Genomic DNA, 20,292 nt, shown 5'->3' with positions numbered 1-20,292 from the left:
CACCGTGGTTCCGTCAGAGAGAGAGAGAGAGAGAGAGAGAGAGAGAGAGAGAGAGAGAGAGAGACCGACCGAGAAAAAATTATCAAACTTTCCTTATAACTTGAAGATGCCAATAATTCGACTCTCTCTCTCTCTCTCTCTCTCTCTCTAACAACATTCCTCCCTTTTCTCCCTTTAATTCTCTGAACGTTCAAAGTTTTTCGGTGTGTGTGTGTGTGTGTGTGTGTGAGAGAGAGAGAGAGAGAGAGAGAGAGAGAGAGAGAGAGAGAGAGAGAGAGAGAGAGAGAGAGAGAGAGAGAGAGAGAGAACATGGAGGGGGAGGAACGGCTGACACGTGTGGTCAATATCCCTCCTCCTATTCCTCCTCCTCCTCCTATTCCTCCTCCTCCTCTTCTTCCTCCTCCCCCTCCTTCCCCCCTTAATAATAGAGGGACAGGATATCATAATAACATCAATAGAGCGGCATTAGAAAAAGGTCTTGCGACAAAATCAGTTGTGTGGGGGAGAGATGTTACTTTTGTGTTACTATTGTTACCTATATTATTATTATTATTATTATTATTATTAGTAGTAGTAGTAGTAGTAGTAGTAGTAGTAGTAGTAGTAGTAGTAGTGCTGATAATAAATCTCCCTTTCTTTCTCTCCAATACACGCACACACACACACACACACACACATACATACACACACGTACATGCACACACACACACACACACATACATACACACACGTACATGCACACACACACACACACACACACACACACACACACACACACACACACACACACACACACACACACACACACACACACCTGGGCCACGCGATATCTGTAATTAACGAAAGGGGTGGTTATGTCCTTTGTGTGTGTGTGTGTGTGTGTGTGTGTGTGTGTGTGTGAAATAGATAACACAAGAAACATCAAACTACAAACACCAGTAAAAAAATGGAAATCGAACAGAAAACACACATATGAAAAACACCAAATACTAATAGTACCAAACACTCGTTCACTGCAAACAAGACAAACACACAAACAAGCTAGGTAACAGATCCCCTCCTTCTCTCCTTCCTTCCCTCTCTCCTTCCCTCCCTTCGTAAGTTATGGAGGAGGAAGGGAGAAAAGGAGGCAGAAGGGAGGGAGGGAGGTAGAGTATCCAGGAGAACGGGTATTTGTGGTTAGGAAAGGAGGGAGGAAGAGTAGGAGGAAAGGAAGGAAGGAAGAAAAGGAGGAAGGAGGAAAGTGAGGCTGGCAAAGAAGGAAGGCAGGAAGGAATGGTGGAAGGATGGAAGGATGGATTGGTGGAAGGGCGAAGGAAAGGAAGGAAGGAAGGATGACAAAGATGGAAGAAAGTAAGGAAGGAGTGGAAACAGGAAGGTAGAAGTGGGAAAAAAAGGAAACTAGGAAAGGAAGGAAGGAGTGGAAAGAGAAAGAGAAACAAAAATAAAGGAAACGGGTGGGAAGAGAGAAGTAAAGGACAGGAAACAAAAAAAATATATAAATAAAACAATTGAAACGCTTCCTCCCTTCCCCTTCCTTCCCCTCATCCCGCACACCTGCCCCGCCAGGTAAATACCGTACCCAGGGCTCATTATCTAAGTAATTACCTGCAATCCATTATTTTTTAACAGGTAACCCCGTGAGTCATCAGCGTACAGGTGGTCAGTGTGTGTGTGTGTGTGTGTGTGTGTGTGTGTGTGTGTGTGTGTGTGTTATCAATTGGCTCAGTTTCAAATGGTGGTTAAGGAGTAGTAATAGAAATAGCATAAGTAGTAAATATAGTATAAGTAGTGGGTAGTAGTAGTAGTAGTAGTAGTAGTAGTAGTAGTTAATCAATTAATTGTAATGATATACGAGTTACGCAGAAAGTTAACAGCTATTAATGACGGTGAAATATGCTTATTGTGATGTAAAAGTAATTGTATGTTGAATTATTTGTGTGATATGTGTGTGTGTATGTATGTAAGTATGTATGTATGTATGTATGCAGGTAGGCAGGTAGGTAAGAAGGTAGGTATTTAAGGAAGCATAAATACGTAAATACTGTGTAGGTAAATATCCGGGAAGACAGGTGGGTAATTGGACAGGTAAATAATATATGCATGTAGGTTTGTATGTCACGTCTGTCTTTTGTCTGTGTCTGTCTATGTCTGTACTTATCAATCAACTTACATGTATTCTTATCCTTCCTTCCATCTGTCTGTGTGTTGTCTGTGTCAGTCTGCCTTTGCTTGTCTGTCTGCCTCTCTTCCTGCTTCGTCGGTCTGCCTTTCTACCTGTTTGTCTGTATGTACACATTTATCTATCTAGCTGTTTGTCTGTGTGTGTCTGTATCTGTGTGCATTTGTTTGTCTGTCTCTGTGTTTATCTGCTTAACTGTTTGGCTGAATGTGTATGTCCGTATCTGCCTGTCTGTATCTGTCTATCTATCTGTCTATGTATGTTTATAGGTTTGTCTGTTTGTGTCTGTACGTATATATGCATTTGTCTGTCTATCTGTATGTCTGTATGATTAACTATTTAGCTGTTTGTCTGTATGTCTGTATCTGTTTGTCTATGTTTATCTGTTTTTGTGTATGTCTGCATCTGTCTGTCTGTCTGTCTACCTACCTGTCAACACCTCTAATTAACTGTATTACGAGGTGTGCCAATCTAGTAGGCCTACACACCTGATATCCAAACACAAACACTGGTGAGCTCCATAGATACACAGGACTAGGGGTTCCTCCACACACACACACACACACACACACACACACACACACACACACACACACACACACACACATTAGGGTCAAAGGGGAAATGAATGAGGTCAGCGGCAATGTTTATGAGCCTAATATGACCTGATCCAATTGATATGTATTAGGTTACGAAAGAAACTATATATAAAAAGAATGCATACAACTTTTTTGGCCTCTCTCTATATATATAAACATACATACATACATACATACATACAAACAAACATACATGCACTAACAAACTAACTAAATAACAAAATGACTAACTAACTAATTCCACACACACACACACACACACACACACACACACACACTCTTACCATACATACATACATACATACATACATAAATATATACATACATACATAGTTACAGCCGTAGATATGTAGTATACGTATAACAAAGTAAACAAAGTATTAGAAAGTATTGACAAAAGTTTCTACAATAACTGACGATGAAAAACGAAAAAAAAAAACTACTTTCTATTTCATCATACGAACTTTTTTTACTTCCTCCTTACCTGTCACGATGAGCCCGACCAGGTAAAGGCACACACGCATCCTCGCCATCGTCCTCACGCAGTCATCAGCAGCAGACGATGACCAGCCACACGACACACGCACAAACGAACGCAACACCGGGGAGAGGCGACGATTCCCACTCTCACGATGTCCGGCGGTCTACTGGGAGGATTTTCACCGCACCGCTTTCAGACTCCGTTCAGCTGTTGCCCCGCCTTCTCTTCCTCCTCTTCCTCCTCCTCCTCCTCCTCGGTTATTTGCCCAGCTGACCTACTGCTACTTTTACATAACATAAAGTACTGACGAAGAGGGATTGTCACTTAAAGATAAAGAAGGGAAGGATCGAGACAATTGTGAAAAAAAAGTCACGAGTGGATTGTTACCTGGGGAAGTTGGACCAGGTGATAAATGGATGTTAACTGTTCATTATATATTGTGTTTACGTTGTTTAAGGATTCCATTATCAAATAGCAATTACATTAAACAGTAACGTAATAGGCTAGGTAAATTAATAAGAAAAAGAAAGGGAGGAAGTAAAAGAAGTAAATTATAGGAAAAGAGAGAAGGAAGTAAATTAAGGTGAATGACTTAGAACTGACTCAGGGAAAAATATAAAGCCGTAAATAAAGAAGATTAAGAAGAAAATTAAGAAATAAATTGAGAAAAACAAAGAAAGATGGAAGGAAAAGAAACAAGGAAGTAAAGGTGAATGACTTGGAACTGACTCAGGGAAAAATATAAAGCCGTAAATTAAGAAGATTAAGAAAATTAAGAAATAAATTGAGAAAAAGAAACAAAGATGGAAGTAAAAGAAGTAAAAGGAAAAGAAAGAGGAAAATAATGGTGACTGACTACGTTCACAAAAAGGGAAAAAAAATAGTTCAACAAAATATTTTAATGGCATCACTTAAGAAAGCGGGACATTGTTTTAAAGGCGTCATTATCGTGTTGTGGAGGCGCCATTGAGGACATCACGACTAGGCTAACGTAATATATTAAATAACTAAATAACTCCCGCCTGCTGTGTCCTACTGAGCCATCACACCTACACACGTATATACATAATTTCTCTGACCTCATACATACACAGACAGACAGACTGGCATTAATAAATATCCTTATAGTATGTCCGCGGCCCGCCTGCATGTTTTGTCTACTTCTTTGTATGTGTGTAGATTTTTTAGGTGCAGGAAGACCCAAACTACTACAAAACTACTGAAAACTACTACAAAACTACTCAAAACTACTACAAAACTACTACAAAACTACTCAAAACTACTACAAAACTACTCAAAACTACTACAAAACTACTACAAAACTACTCAAAACAACTCAAAACTACTACAAAACTACTCAAAACAACTCAAAACTACTACAAAACTACTCAAAACAACTCAAAACTACTACAAAACTACTCAAAACAACTCAAAACTACTACAATACTACTCAAAACTACTCAAAACTACTACAAAACTACTCAAAACTACTACAAAACTACTCAAAACTACTACAAAACTACTACAAAACTACTCAAAACAACTCTAAACTACTACAAAACTACTCAAAACAACTCTAAACTACTACAAAACTACTCAAAACAACTCTAAACTACTACAAAACTACTCAAAACAACTCTAAACTACTACAAAACTACTCAAAACTACTCAAAACTACTACAAAACTACTACAAAACTACTCAAAACTACTACAAAACTACTCAAAACTACTACAAAACTACTACAAAACTACTCAAAACTACTCAAAACTACTCAAAACTACTACAAAACTACTCAAAACTACTCAAAACTACTACAAAACTACTCAAAACTACTACAAAACTACTACAAAACTACTACAAAACTACTACAAAACTACTCAAAACTACTACAAAACTACTCAAAACTACTACAAAACTACTACAAAACTACTACAAAACTACTCAAAACTACTACAAAACTACTACAAAACTACTCAAAACTACTAACACTACTACAAAACTACTACAAAACTACTCAAAACAACTCAAAACTACTCAGCAATGTTCCCTGAGAGTGCAGACAGCTTGCCCCACACCAACAACAAGATCATTATTATTATTTTTACAGCAAAGGAGTCAGTTCAAGGGCATAAAAAAGGAAACAATAATGAAAATAAAAAGCCCGCTACTCACTGCTCCTAAAAATAGTTAGAGGAGTGGCCGAAAGAGAGGTCAATTTCGGGAGGAGAAGCGTCCTGATTTTTACTTCTAAACCCCCGCCCACACCAACCCGCAGACCTTTACCCTTTCCCAAACTAACTCCGGGATCTCTATTACTTCTAACCCTTGCCCCCTCCCTGCTTCGTGGCTCACCCGTGGCTAGGCAAGGTTACGGGAGGAGACACAGGAAGGATAACTCTGCGGTGACGGCCCATAAAAGATCAAACCACAAGAAACCGCGAGTACTCTGTTACAAACTGAGTATTCTGTTAGGTGAGGTTTTGGTCTCTCTGCCACAGCCACTTACTGGGGATGAGAAAAAACAGAATTTCTATAGTATAACACAGAAAGAATAACTCTGTGGCCAAGGCTCGTAAAAGAACAGGCCACAAAGAATTGAGTAACTCTGGAACTAACTTTTCTGTAGGGTATGTTTTTGGTCTTTTCCTGCCATTTTCACTTACTGGGGATGACAATTAAAGACCAAGGATTCTACTGTGTAACACCGGAAGGCTAACTGCGGTGACGGCCCGTGAAAGACCAAACCACAAGAAACCGAGCACTCTGGAAAAAACTGGGTACTCTGTAAGGTGTGATTTTGCTCTTTCCCACCTACAGTCACTTACTAGGAATGACAGACCAAGGATTCTAGAGTGTAACACAGAAAGGAAAGTCTGCGGTGACGGCCCGTGAAAGATCAGGCCACGGGACAACCGATCGAGTAAACAGCTACTTTGGAACAGACGCAGTATTCTGTAGAGTGTGTTTTTCATCTCTTCCCTCCATTGTCACTTACTGAGAATGACGAACACTAAAAGTCTTAAAGTATAACCTCTACACTCCTCGGCCAAGACAGTGGGAGCTGAGATACATAACTTTCACTATAAAACTCTTCAAAGCATAGTCAGACACTGTTTACATATCTACATACAAACAATACATGCATACTTATGTCCATAAATATGAGTACGCATACATGAATACATATAAAACATTATGTAGCTAGTAAATGATTGAATGAATTTACTATTATAACATCAATTATTTATTATATATTATAAAGCGATGGATATCAAGAGAGAGAGAGAGAGAGAGAGAGAGAGAGAGAGAGAGACTAGACTAGCTCCTCACATTCCTTTTCATTGGTATAATAAATAGTATATTCATCGTATCGGTAATGACATGTAACACCCATAAGCCAAGCACGCCGTGACCCGCCAGCCAATAGAGGGTAGCATGACACTTTCTTTCTATCAATTCATATGGAAATCTCACGCTCTCTGCTGCGTTACTTTGCTTTTTCATATATATATTTTTTAGTAGATTTTCAGCTTTTTCTAAATAAATTGTTTTATTAGTTAAGTCTACTCACCCAGAGAAATATCAGTGTTGACATTATTTCTTTATTTTCTGCATACATCAGCAGCTCATTATTCTACAGAGAACTAATATATTTTTCTTTCCTAGGTGAGTACTATAATATATGCTGCATACAAATTAGCAAACATACCCTATTATTAAAAACTGATAATTGTGTGCCTTATTTTTTCTCCTGGTGAACACTCAACTAGAATGGTTCACAGGAAAGGGCAAATATATACTAGAATATTATATATAAATCAGAAGTAATTTAAAGGTCCCATCAACTTAATTACTCTCTGCGAATGCTCAATGACTTTGGTGAAATGTTCCTCTCATATAACTCTTGAAACAGGTGGCTAATAGGCTTTCTGGCTCTCAGTTTCTGATTCTCCTCATAAGAATAGAACGCTTAACTTTATACATTCAAAGTGGACTTAACAGGAAGTGAATGTGGTCAGGAGGATAAAGAAAATACATCCTCATTCCTGTTATTGGTGACTGATTATTCATGTTTACAAATGAAACTTTCTTAATGATATACAAAAGCTTAGCCATAAACACATTGGCACACAGCATACATTAAAATAAAAAACCTTGTAGTTTAGTTGTATCTTATGTTGATTCCTAGGTAGACGAGGATTAAGAAATCAAAATATAACAGCAAAAGAGATTGTGAAAAAAACTACAGCCAGTGTGACCTTATATTGAGTTTTTTCCTGGGTAGATGAGAAAAAGAGAGAGAAAATCAAGGAATAAAGCAGCATACAGCTTACAATACAATAAAACAATAGCTGGTGTAATAATAACTTAAGTTTATTCCTGGTTAGGTGAAAACAGAAAATGTACCTAACTACCAGGCATATATAGCAGACAAATAGTTATTCCAAAACTGAGTAAGTCTCAATTCATCAATGCAAATGCTGTCCATTCACCTGCAAGTTATATATTGTGTAAAAAAGCAAGCAAGCACCATAGAGGTGTAGTCTGTCCCTGTATATACAAATTAATAAATAATACACACATATACATGTATTATATAGGGTTTCAGTGCATTCATGGTCACACTTTTCTCTCCAAGGAATTGTAACAAAAGGAAATGGTCCGCCCTTCAATGTTCTTAAGTAAATAAATTGTTCTCTTCATCACAAACAACACATTCTGCCTGCAACACTGTCACAAAATGGTGCTCATATCCTAAAAAAATATATATAATTAAATAAATGAACAAAAATGGATAGATACTGCCACCATATTTTACTCTCTCTGCACCCTCACTGAACTTTACATCCATCACAAACACATCCCTGCTCCCACGCCAACCACTCACCCTCCGCACCCACTAAAGAAATGTGTTTGCAAAAATAGACATCTCGACCAAAACAGTGCTGCAAATACTCCTTTAAATGCAATATTCTTAACATTTTTCTTAAGGCCAGGTTCAGGGAGTGGACTTTAACATGGACACTACTTTTCTTGGGGGTCAAATGCATACCTGAAGCAATCAAAAGAATATAGGCTACAGTTAATATATGCCATTGTCCTTACGTTACTCTTATGTGGCTGTGAGGCTTGGACCATCAACCTACACTACCCCCCATCCCCTCCATCTCACCCTGCCAGTTTTATCAAAGGAAATTATGCCGAGACAACTTTCAAGCCTCCGAGGTGTTGTTGATGTCATCCATGATGGTGATGGTGCTGCCGCCCTGCTGAATCGTACTGTATCCTCTCTCCGGCGGCCTGCGGCACACCCACCCTCGCTGCCAGTACACCAGGAGGGATATCGTGGCCAGGCTGGCACTCAGACCAGCAATCATCACCACCACCAGAAACCCAAAGGCACTGGAAATAGAAATGGCCGAGGTTATGATGGTGGAAGATGAGGGTGTTATTTTATATTTTTGAGTCAAGGATGCAGTCAATGGGGAAAAAATTGACAACGTAGAAGCACTGATCCTAAAAACATAAAAAGAGGAGATGCTAGTAGATGGAAGTGGTGAATGTTTATCTACATTTTTGTCAGTCAAGGAGAAATTAAGTCATAGGTGAAAAGCAAATAAGAAAACAAAGCCCATAGAAGCACTGATCCTAAAACCACAACAAAAGAGAAAATGCCAATAGTCGAGGTTATGATGATGGAAGCAGTGAGTGTTTATCTATATTTTTGAGGCATGGAAGGAGGCATTTAAAAAAAAAAAAAAAAAAAAAAAACACTAAAACAAAGAACCACTGATCCTAAAAACACATAATAAGACAAGATGATAATAATTGAGGTTATGATGATGGAACCAGTGGGTGAGTATCTATATTTTTGACAGTCAAGGGAGGAAACAATCGGAGGCAAAAAGCAAATAAAAAATAAAGCCCACAGAAACACTGATCACAAAAGCACATAAAAAAGAGAAGATGCTAACTAGGGTAGGTATTCCATATGAGTTAAAGGCAGTTATAGAGACAGAAGTAATCCATCTATGTTCATCAGAAGAATCAAAATATCACAGCAGCTACCATAAACAAATCACCTCACGCCACTAACAAACTGGGGCAGACCATAGCCTCTCAAAAACTCCCATTAGCACAAAAGTCTGAATGTGGAAAAATTAACCCAGTAGCAGCGACGGGCCAAATTGGCGCCATGATATAAACCCCCAAAAATAGATGATACATAAACTGATCAGAAATGCTTTGATATCGATAATGAAATGGTTTGTATGAGTGATGATTTTTTCTCATTTTTCTCGCTTAGAGGGACCATTAAGAATCATGATCCCCGCTGCTACTGGGTTAATAGTAGCAGTAGTCATAGTAGTGGAAAGAAAGTGAACAGGAGACCAGCAACAAGTCAAAGTGAAGAGGAATACATCAGGGGGGCTGTTGCAAAGAATATCCTGTCTGACTACATTGGATGAAATTGGAGTAGTAGTGATTTGTTCCTCACCCTCGAGTTGAAGGTGTTGGGTTGTCACAGGTGAGGTCTTCATCTTTCACATGGGCGATTCTATAACCACGAAGACGCTGGGGCTCAAGACACCTGGGGAGAGAGAGAGAGAGCAAGAGTGAGAGTAAGAGTAAATAACTTTTTATATTCATCTCTTTCAACCAGGACTGCAACAATTTTTCTTCTTTACAAATTTCATTCACTCCTAAAAACACACACACACACACACACACACACATCATATTTATTCATTTCAACCAGGCCTGTAATGATTTTTTCTTTACACTTTTCCTATACTCCTACAAACAGATTAACACACACATACAAACACAACTAAATAAATACACATACAAATACACACACACACACACACACTCAACTCACATCATCCTCATTCCGTTTATGCTCATAATAGCTGTTGAATTCTTGACCCAGCGCATGTTGCAGTCACAGAGCCAGTGATTGAACTCCAGCGATATGTAGTGAAGCTGATCCCAAGGTAGGAGGTCCTCAGGCAGGGTGTGCAGGGAGGAGAAGGCGAAGGTGAAGTCTGATATGACGAGGGTGGACTCCTTGCCATTCTTTACGCTATGGAAAGCCTGTGAAAGTCAATAATAAGAGATGTTAGGAAGACTTGGATGGGCATTAAGGGATGGAAAGACAGGGTGATGGGGTTTGATTTTTCCAGTGGGCTTTTTTGTTTCTTTTTTTTTTTTTGCCATTGAGCTGCCTCCTTTACTGTAAAAAAGAAGAAAAAAAAAAAAGAGATAGCTTGATCAAAACAAAACCAATTCAGATACTCCTGTAAAAGTGGGGTGCTGGGATAGGAGGAAGCAAATGAAAATAATAAAAAAAATGTAAGGAAGACTTGATTGGGGGTAAAAGGGATGGAAAAATGGAGATGGGAGAAAAGGAAGCAAGTGGAAATAATAAATTAATGTAAGGAAGACTTGTTTGGGGGTTAAAGGGATGGATCGATGGTGATTAAAGATAAGGAAGGCTGTGGATATAATAAAAAATGTAAGGAAGACTTGAATAGTAGTTGAGGGATGGAAACAGAGTGATGGCATAGAAGGAAGGGAGGGTTGAGGGCAAGAGGTCTAGAGGGTTATGTAGTCTTCCTTGGTGGAGGGTGAGAGGTGTTAGGCAGTGTGGTGGAATGGTTCATGGAAAGCATCACAACCACGCTTTATCTCCTCTACATCTTTATTAATGATACTATCCTATTTCATTAGTATTCCTTCCTCAACTAACTGATTCTTATAGCACACATTTTTCTACTTTCCATATGTGCAATATAAATAAAATATATGAAGCTACATGCAAAAAAGTATCAATGACACACAAAGTATTATGCCTTTGGATTTCACTTTTCCATACCTCCACATGACCTCTGCATGTCACGAAACACACGAGAAATTAATCCAGAGCTGGAAAGCGTTTCACTGGTGCCTAGAATTGAACCTGCAACTGGCTAGATGGGACAGCCACTCCTTAACCAATCAGCCAAAGAGGTACCCGTCACACAGAGAGAGTTTGGGATACTTTCCACATCAGGCAAGTCACTACAAAAGGTCTAGATTTGATTACTGTGCCTAATCAAACTTTGGTTGTTATATGACATCAAGTCACAGGCTCACCTTAGGGTCAATGGTCTCAATCCAGGGCAGGTAACGCATGACCAGTGTATCCAGGACGGCCAGGTCACCGAAGGCATAGGCATCAATGGTCCTCAGCTTCATCATCTGCTCCAGGGTGAGTGTGCGGAGCTTATCAAGGCCGTAGAAGGAGTAGGCACCCAGCGACTAAGGGAGAGAAAGGTTATGTTTGGTGAGTGGAGGTTTTCAAAGGCATCCAAAATTGAGCCTACAGAAAAAGTCCCGCTCCTAACCAAGATGAACAACAACATCCTCATTAACCTCTCCAACCCCAAGAAGGAAAATAATTAAGGACGTTCAATGAAGAAGAAGAAGAAGAAGAAGATCTGAAATTGACCCTCTCTCTTGGCATTTCATTTTATTTCCTTTACATGGGCAACAGGCTTTTTTTTCTTCTGCCGTTGAGCTATTTCCTTTACTGTAAAAAAATATAAGAAAGCTAAGCACCCCAGAAATGTGAAGAATTGAAGGAAAATGCAATACTTGGCTCAGTTTATTTTCTTTGGGAGCTAGAATGTGATATAGGAGCCTTCATTTCCTTTCTTGATCATAGTATTGGCCTCAAAGTTTTTAGAGAATGAAAATTTTAAAAGAGAGGAAGAAAGGAACAGAGGAAGCATACACAGACATCTACCATGCTTTCATAGTTATAATGAGGAGAAATGTGATGTTTTGAGAATGCTTATGTAACACTCCACACTCCTAGAATATGATAGCTCTCTTTACCTTCTTGTATCAGAGTATCACATTCAACGGATGAGAGAGAGAGAAAAGGTCAGAGGAAGCATACATAGATATCTACCATACTTTCATACCTATAATAAGGAGAAATGTGATGGGAAATTGTTTATGCTTTTATGGTTTATCGTACTCTATGCTTTCTAGCTACTCACAGTGAAGGCATTGCCCGAGAGGTCCAGGTGCAGGAGGGAGGAGCGGAGGGTGTTGAGTGTCTTGCTGGGGACAACACGCAGCTGGTTGTACGCCAGCGACACCCTCTCCAACTTCCTAACAAGACAATAACATTAGAAATCATATCCATCTTTTCTTCAAATTATATGTAGTAGGCTTTTCACATTTTCACCTTCTCCAGTTTCCTAACAAGACAATGATATTAGAACATACATCCATATATTTTTCTTATCATGCAGTCGTTTCAGATTCTCTACTCATATGGTATTAATTCTTTCATTCCTTTCACTGGTAAAATCTGAAATCACCTTCTTTTGTCTGAATTTCCTTCTTTCTATGACTTCAGAAAATAAAAACATGAGAACATATGGAGTCTGCAAGAGGGCGGTTGGCAGCTCCTGTGAACCTAACCCCACCTAACCTTGCTATCCATTAATCAATCTGATCTCTTCTTGAGTGTATCTATCGTATTAGCACTCACAGCATAACGGCCAAGTCTGTTTCATTCCTATTTACCTATTTACTCCTTATTTTGCCACTATTCTGTTTCCTGTTACTGTAAAAATATTCAGAGAGAGAAAGAGAAAGAGAAGAAACACTTACGTCAGGTTGGCCATAAAGAAGCTCGCTGGAATGGACTTGAGGCCCAGCTTGCTCAAGTCTATTGTCTTGAGGTTTGGTGTGTGTTCCAGGAGGCTCTCGTTGAGGACCCCTATAGGATTGAACCCTAAGTTGAGATCCACCAGGCTTTCGAGGTCCTGAAACACCTCTTTGGGAAGCCTCTGTATTCTGTTGTAGCTCAGGTCAAGTTGGGTGAGGTTGTCAAGTCCTGCAAAAGCCTGTGTGGAAGGGAGTTTTTATTTAGTTTAAGTTTGAGATATTACATGATGTCCTTCCTCTATCTATATTTTCCTTGTCCCTTTTCCTTCATTTCTTTTGTATTTTCTGTCATTTCTCCATTCTTTTCTCCCTTTTCATTTCATTTCCTTCATGTTCATCTTTAAAATTATGAATGTTTCTTACTTAATTTACTTAATCCACCTCTGAATTTTGGCCATTCCATTTTGTATTTTCTGTCATTTCTTCATTCTTTTTTACCCTTTCCTTTCCTCCCTGTTTATCTTTAAAACTACGAATGCTCCTTGCTCAAAACACCACTGGATTTACACCATTCCATCTGTCGGTAGTTCTAAACAGGAGGCTGAATTTCTTGACATTATTTTAACACCTCATTTTTTTGTCTCGGCTTAAACGCGTGTCCTCTTGTTTTCCCACTGTCATGCATCAGAAGTGTGGACAGAAGGAGGAGAAAAGAGAGGAGCAACAGGTAAAAGAAAGGGGTGTACCTATATGTGTATTGTGGATGTAGGCTACAGGTGGTAAGCGTCGGAGGGTCAATTGAGAAAAGTCCAGCTAGATGTGTGTGGATGTGAGCGTGCATGGATAAGGGAAAGAGGAAAAGAGGCAATATAGAAGAGTGTATGGATAAAAGGAAGAGGTGTAGGATTAAGTAATAAAGGGAATATTTACTGGTGGGTGTGGGTGTGGGTGTGAGTGTGTGTGTATGTGTGTGGATATGGTGGTAGAGAGGAAGAGAGATAAAAGATCCCTTGTCATGAATGTGGGAGGTGGTAGATGAGGAGGAGGGGGAGGAAGAGGAGAAAGAGGAGATGGAGGAGGAAAAGTAAGATATGGATTAAGATAAGATAACGCCCATGAAAGATCATTGTCCTGAAAATAGAAATATGTGCCTTTTTGTTCACAGCCTTTATCAGAGGTACTGCAACTGATGTCTCTAGTGGTGGTGGTGGTTAGTCAATGATCTGAGGTTGCATGTCTGACTCCCTGCCTGTCTGTCTGTCTAGTCTGTCTCTCTATAAGCTTGAAATCCTTCTGCAAACTAATGGGTAAACTCGAAAGTACAAAAAACACAAATTCAAAAGTAAATTGGATAAATGTAGAAATGCAAACAAGACAGGCTATTGCAACATAACCAGCTCCAGCAAGCCACAAATTATAAACCATATCAACCAAGTAAATGCAACCAAGGTGAAAGAAAACATGCATAGAAATGGTTGAATAAAGACACTTACCTCTTCGTCAATTGTAGATATGTTATTATTATTAAGAACCAAGATGGAGAGGACCTGCAGGGGCTTGAAAACACTCCCCGGAAGGCTCTGGAGCTCGTTGTTGGAGATGTCGAGGGAAACAAGAGTTGTCGAAGGCTTGAAGGTGTCGGGGGAGAGGCTCTTGATGTGATTACGGGAGAAGGTGATGCTCGGGTAGACCTTCGGGATGTCCAGACCCTCTGTTTGGGGAAAGACGAGGAAGAAGAGAGGAAATATCAACTTGAGAGCTTGAAAGACTTAGAATATGTTTACTTATTTATATTTTTTATGGTGGCAGAAACTGTTCAGGGGAAATTAACAAAGACATAACTAAGACTGCTAATCTTTACTCCTGCAAAAGCAAACAGAGGATCTTTAAGGAGGATAAGATGCCAGCCATTGCCCTTCTCTCTTTTCTCTCTCACCGGAGATGTAGGTCAGGTTGCAGCCCACACAGTCTATCCCGCGTTGTGATGCGAGCACCACATCTTCAGGGCAGCGACACGGACTTTCACACAGGTCTTGTTTTGCGACGCCCCAAGACAGCCACTCCATGAAGCCCTCACACGACCCCATCATCACCGCCACCACCACCACCACCAGTAGTGTCTGCCTCACCCCACCACCCATCTTCTGAAAATAGCACACCATTCTTTGTAACTATAATGGCCAAATGTGGATAAAGACTATGAAGGCAATAAAATACAAGTAAATAATAGGTGTGGGGTATATTATGGCTTGATGCTAGAGTGTCCACCTCACATTTCAAGAGCCCAGGTTTGATTCCCAAGTGTTGTTTGAAGAAAAGTTATCCCAAATAAGTTAATTTTCCAGATGTTCAGAGAAGTGGCAGTCCCTCCATGGCATAAGTCATGTATGTCATCATTGTGGGCCACTACCATCACCACTAAGTAGCCATCGTTATTAATAGTTTCAGAGGAACATTATTGCCATCATCACCACCGCTGTAACTGCAAGAAAGTGGTGACATGCAAAGCAGCGTTCTTACAAGTTAATGTGCTGTGTATTCTTGACAAGTAGCTCATGCATTTGCAACACATCAATTTCAAAACAAAACAAGATTAATCATACATTTTTCTTATGCCCAAGTTATTAAATATTCATGCTGCTTCATGCATAATGTTTTATTACTCATATGAATGGATCCAGTTGGTCTTAAATGAAACTTGAGCTATTTTTTTTTCAGTCCTTGAGCAGGTAACCTTTGAACTGCCTAATACTTGGCATAAACGAATAGTACAAAGATAACCACAAAAGCTACAGCGATAATAACTCATAATATTTTTACCTGTGTGCTTTGTTTACTCAGGTGTGGAGGGGAGTGGAGGGGAGTGGAGGATGCCAAACTGAACAAATGTCCTCCTTTGCCAGGGCCCTGAGGCTGACTGGCTTATCTTATCAGTGGATGTGTATCAGCCACTTATTGTAGCCCTGTTGTGTGGTGCACTCATCAATCCCTCAACGACTTTACTATAACGTTTTCTAGGCATTATACTGACAAAACTAGCACACTCACTTTTCTTCAGGTTTAGTTACTAGCTGGTGAGTGTTTAGATATTTGGTGTGGTTTGTTAGGTTACTTAGTTAATGGGGTAAGTATTGCCATCATTTATATATATGTGATGATTTGTCAGGAAGTTACCGAATAAATTACTGACGTGAAAATTAGTAGTTTTTCCACTTGACTGATATATCCTAGCATTAAACAAGCAACTACTCTCAGTTAGTGACAACTTACAAAAGAACCTTAACTGAGTACAGATGACCACAGTGTTCAAGGGGGTTAGGGAACACAGACTACCAAGAATGTAGATACTCTGCAAATAACAGACACATCTGACACAACTCATGAAAGAAATAACCCCTGGAAGATGCTAAAATTTATTAAACACCTCAGAACAGCCTACACCATAAAAAACGTAGCCTATGCTTTGTGAGAGGTGATGATGTTGAGGTGACTGTGTAGCAGGGACTGAGAGTGATACAAGGGCATGTGCTAGCAGAGAGGAGGCAGGGACAAGGGGAGCAGGGAGCAGCTGGTGACAAGATTAAGTTTGCTCGCAGGAAGCAACCGACACCGTGACTGACTGTGAATTTATGGAGGTGACAGCGGAGAATTTACTACTGGGAAACATTTTTATCAATGGAAAATCAGCAAGTGTGAATCTGTGAATGTGGGATGTCACCTGTGCTGTTTGGGATTTGGGGTAAAATAAACACCAGAGCATTATTATGGGACCTTTAATAAGAACACAGCAGACAAATAAATAAACTCACTTTATTTTCCATCTTGCTAGTGTGGCTCCCTGTACAGAGTATCTACAGCAGGAGAGAGAGAAGTGTTCTGTGCCCTCTGAGGTGTGCCGAGAGGGAGAGGAGTGTGAGGGTGGGATGTATAAAATGTTTCAGTGTGTTAAGCTGAAAACTGGTATATTACACTTTTTTCGGGGCTCAAGAAAACATTGGAATGACAGAGCAAATCTGCATGTTTACGAGTATGCATGAGTGTGTGTGTGTGTGTGTATCCTGGAGATTAACAGAAAGGAAGAGCCTCTTTCCTTTTCTCTCTCTCTCTCTCATTACAATTTACAGACTGGGAGAGACTATAGCTTGTTCCTTGTCTGTCTGTCTCTCCTAAGCCAGAACATTTACAGAGGGGCTGGGGCAGGGGCAAGGAGGGGTGGAAGAGGGAAGGAGAGGAGGCTTAGATCTTGCCAGGGAAGGTGCCGTTCTCCAGCTGTTCGTCCCACTTCTCAACCCAGGCATTGGGGCAGACAGAGGCGAAGACCTTCTTGAAGTACTGGCATGGCTCATAGTCCTCACCCTTCAGCTTCTGGCACCGGTGGAAGTCAACATAACTTTGATAGCAGTACCTGGTGGGGAGGAGGAGGATGAGTAACATTTCCTTAAGGTTCAGGGTTGGGAGTGTCACCTTTGTAATGGCACTCCTTGATGTTCTCTTTCACTGACTTTTTTTATTTTTACATCTAAGGAAGAAGCTCAAGGGCAACAAAAAGAAAGTGTAGAGAAAAATGCCCACTAATCGCTGCTCCCTCAAAAGAAAAAAGTGAAGAGTGGCCAAAAGAGAGGTCAATTTCGGGTGGGTGTGCACAAGACAAGTAAATCTAGTTTGATTACAACGAATACTTGCAGTCAAATGTGGAATTTAATCATATTGATGAGATTTTAAAGCATTCAAGGATAGTGTATGAACAGGAATAAATAGCTACTTTTCTACCACAGCTGAGAAAAAAAAAGGTAATTATGAAGTCACTCTGCACCTCAAAAGATGATAATTCAGTTTCATATTAAAGTTAAGAATCTGGATACACATTCCTGAATCATAATATGAGGGTGGAAATGGTAAAATACTGTCATAAAACTATCACGGCAGACCAGGACCAAAACTGAAAACTGTGCACTGTGCAAGGTGAAGCAGATAGTATGTATCTAAAAGTATTATACATCAGATCTAACCTAACCTAATATCATCACCTGATGGGAGTGACTTTGCCCCTCCCTCAACTTCCTCATTAATCTAAACTTAATATAACAATCTATAAGCACTCTTAACACCCACTATCTTCAAACCAAACCTAGCCATTTCCTGCTATATAGTAATCTACAGTCTGTTGATGTATCACTCACTGTACAATATACAAATCAAGTCCACATAATTGTTCACACTGAGGTAAGGCTGTATGTGAGACCTCAGTAAGGGAAGTATTCTCAGGTAGTAATGACATGGGCACTTAGTGATTCTACGTATTTACCAAAAAATCATATTAACAATTTATATAGAAAATGGGCTACAAGCTACAACTCCTTCCTGAGCCTGAGAGCAGTTGAACAGGAAGGGTTCACGTACTTGGTCTGGTTCTGGTTGGGGAAGCGAGGGTCAAATGGAGCCGTCTCCATGGTCTTGGGCATGATGGAAGCAGACATGTTGGGTTTCTGAAAAAGGATAAAAATAAATATACATAGCTGTCCACACCTGCTCATATACGTGAGTTTGTGTCAACTTATATTATAATTAAGGGGCATGTTACTTTATCCCAATGTAATCAAATGTTACCTCGATGTATGCTTACTTTTTTTACCACAATAAATATGAAACTTCTTTTTACCCCTTTTACACTTTACGTCTTTTGATCCCTAATTGATAACTTCACTTTGCAATCTGGGATCATTGGAGTAAAAAGGCATTTCATGTTCACTGGTGTAAAAAGTCACTTCAAGCTAGATAACAAGGTAACACTGGGGTGAAAAAATGTGCCAAAATCTAGGCAAATATTGATAATCAGAACCTGAACTCAATGCATAGTAACCAATCCCCTGAAAATTATGCTGCAAGGCTACACCAAGTCCGCGTACTGCCCCGCAAACAGCCCCTCAGAAACAGTGCCCTGAACCCCCCTACATACACAGGACCAGGGGCAGTATACTGAACACACATACACACACACAGTCCCAATGCTCCTGGAGGTCACACATTGATATATCACTCACATATTTTAACTCAAATGATTCAGAATTGTCAAGTACACATGAGGGATATAGTTCTCCAGATGTTGCTTGCCTCCCCAATAGAAATGCAGTCTCATTTCAAGATCCCCTAACTTATGAAGAATCTAACCTTGAAAGTTATATATCTGCTCCGGACAGTCACACACACCCTAAATGTAAATGAAGAACAAAATGACCTTATTGTATTAATGCCTTTTAAACTAAGTCTAAGCAAGTAAATTGCATGTGAATTACTAAACTACTTTTTTTTAATATTAAAGATACTAAAAGAGCGAGCGTTTTATATGCCTATTTCCACCCACTGCTCTTATAAACCACAAAAAAAGTCCGTCGGAAATTTTGACGGCTTTTGACGGTTCCGTCGAAACCTCCATTTTCCACCGTCGAATCCACTTGCATTCGGCTCAGGTCAAGGGTTAAAACAGGTCAAATGTAACTTTCCACCATACAAAATAATCCCCAAGACACGAATCATAGACGGGAGGAAGAATTGGAATAAGAGATAAGAGAGAGAGAGAGAGAGAGAGAGAGAGAGAGAGAGAGAGAATACGTTAAAAAAAATGCAGATAGAGCTTGTGAGAGAGGAAGAAAAAGAGGAATAAAAAAGATGAGGAAGAAAATAAGGAAGACATTAGCAGGAAGGGCAAATGAGAGAGAGAGAGAGAGAGAGAGAGAGAGAGAGAGAGAGAGAGAGAGAGAGAGAGAGAAGGAGGATCAGGTCAGGTCAAGGGTCAAATCGGGTCAAAAATCCAACTTCCCCAAAGAGCCGGCCATTGCAGACCCTCACCCCTTCACCCCCTCATATCTCCACTAATTGACCTTCCACCACATGTTTCACCTCTCCTAACGATGCCCGGGTTCCTGTTTATTAGTTATTCTCATTGGTGGGGTGAGAAGTGAGGCGAGGAGGGGATAATCGCGTAAAAATAGGCCGTACCTCGCACACTCCCGACCGTCAGCTGAGCAGGAACAACGATGACGAAATAGACAGAGGAGCGTCGCCTTGCGCACTGGTATAATAATGCTTTAATACACTTATTCTCATTCTAATAGCAAGGTAATATACTGGTAATTGATTCTATAATAAATGCGTATAGTGTTTATTGTTAGTTTCTTCTGATTTCTATATTTGTTGGTTGCATTCATTGATTCACTCCTGTTCCCCTATATCAAGAGTGTGGCCTAATTTTCTTATCTCTGCATAATTAGAGCAGCCAATATATTTTTTTTGATACGCTAATTACCGTACATTGATCTCTCTTGGGTACAATAATTATTTTAAGCTAGTTAACGTCTAAAG

General features: G+C 39.8%; 3 protein-coding genes across 4 annotated transcripts in view; all 3 read right to left on the bottom strand.

The window, feature by feature from the left end:
• LOC126980467 (uncharacterized) overlaps positions 1-3,446 on the bottom strand; it is a 76,566-nt gene extending 73,120 nt beyond the window's left edge. For both annotated transcript variants that reach the window (XM_050830391.1, XM_050830393.1), the window contains exon 1: positions 3,266-3,446. In XM_050830391.1, coding sequence (XP_050686348.1) covers positions 3,266-3,314 — 49 coding nt within the window. In that variant the 5' untranslated portion in view covers positions 3,315-3,446. The remainder of the gene's footprint in view (positions 1-3,265) is intronic.
• Positions 3,447-7,307: 3,861 nt separating this feature from the next.
• Positions 7,308-15,906, bottom strand: LOC126980465 (leucine-rich repeat neuronal protein 1-like). The gene is made up of 9 exons (XM_050830389.1): positions 15,754-15,906; positions 14,870-15,077; positions 14,427-14,644; positions 12,937-13,172; positions 12,315-12,429; positions 11,404-11,568; positions 10,148-10,362; positions 9,764-9,856; positions 7,308-8,667 (listed from the first exon to the last, which is right to left on the bottom strand). The coding sequence occupies exons 2-9, from the start codon at positions 15,072-15,074 to the stop codon at positions 8,478-8,480; spliced, it is 1,437 nt and encodes a 478-aa protein (XP_050686346.1). The 5' UTR covers positions 15,075-15,077; positions 15,754-15,906; the 3' UTR covers positions 7,308-8,477.
• Positions 15,907-16,690: 784 nt separating this feature from the next.
• On the bottom strand, positions 16,691-20,010 carry LOC126980466 (cytochrome c oxidase subunit 6B2-like). Its single transcript, XM_050830390.1, has 3 exons — positions 19,930-20,010; positions 18,334-18,419; positions 16,691-17,338 (listed from the first exon to the last, which is right to left on the bottom strand). The coding sequence occupies exons 2-3, from the start codon at positions 18,408-18,410 to the stop codon at positions 17,170-17,172; spliced, it is 246 nt and encodes an 81-aa protein (XP_050686347.1). The 5' UTR covers positions 18,411-18,419; positions 19,930-20,010; the 3' UTR covers positions 16,691-17,169.
• Between the last annotated feature and the right edge of the window lie 282 nt (positions 20,011-20,292).

Source organism: Eriocheir sinensis, chromosome 44 (assembly GCF_024679095.1).
Source record: "Eriocheir sinensis breed Jianghai 21 chromosome 44, ASM2467909v1, whole genome shotgun sequence".
NCBI lineage: Eukaryota > Metazoa > Arthropoda > Malacostraca > Decapoda > Varunidae > Eriocheir > Eriocheir sinensis.
This window is presented reverse-complemented; position numbering and strand designations above follow the sequence as displayed.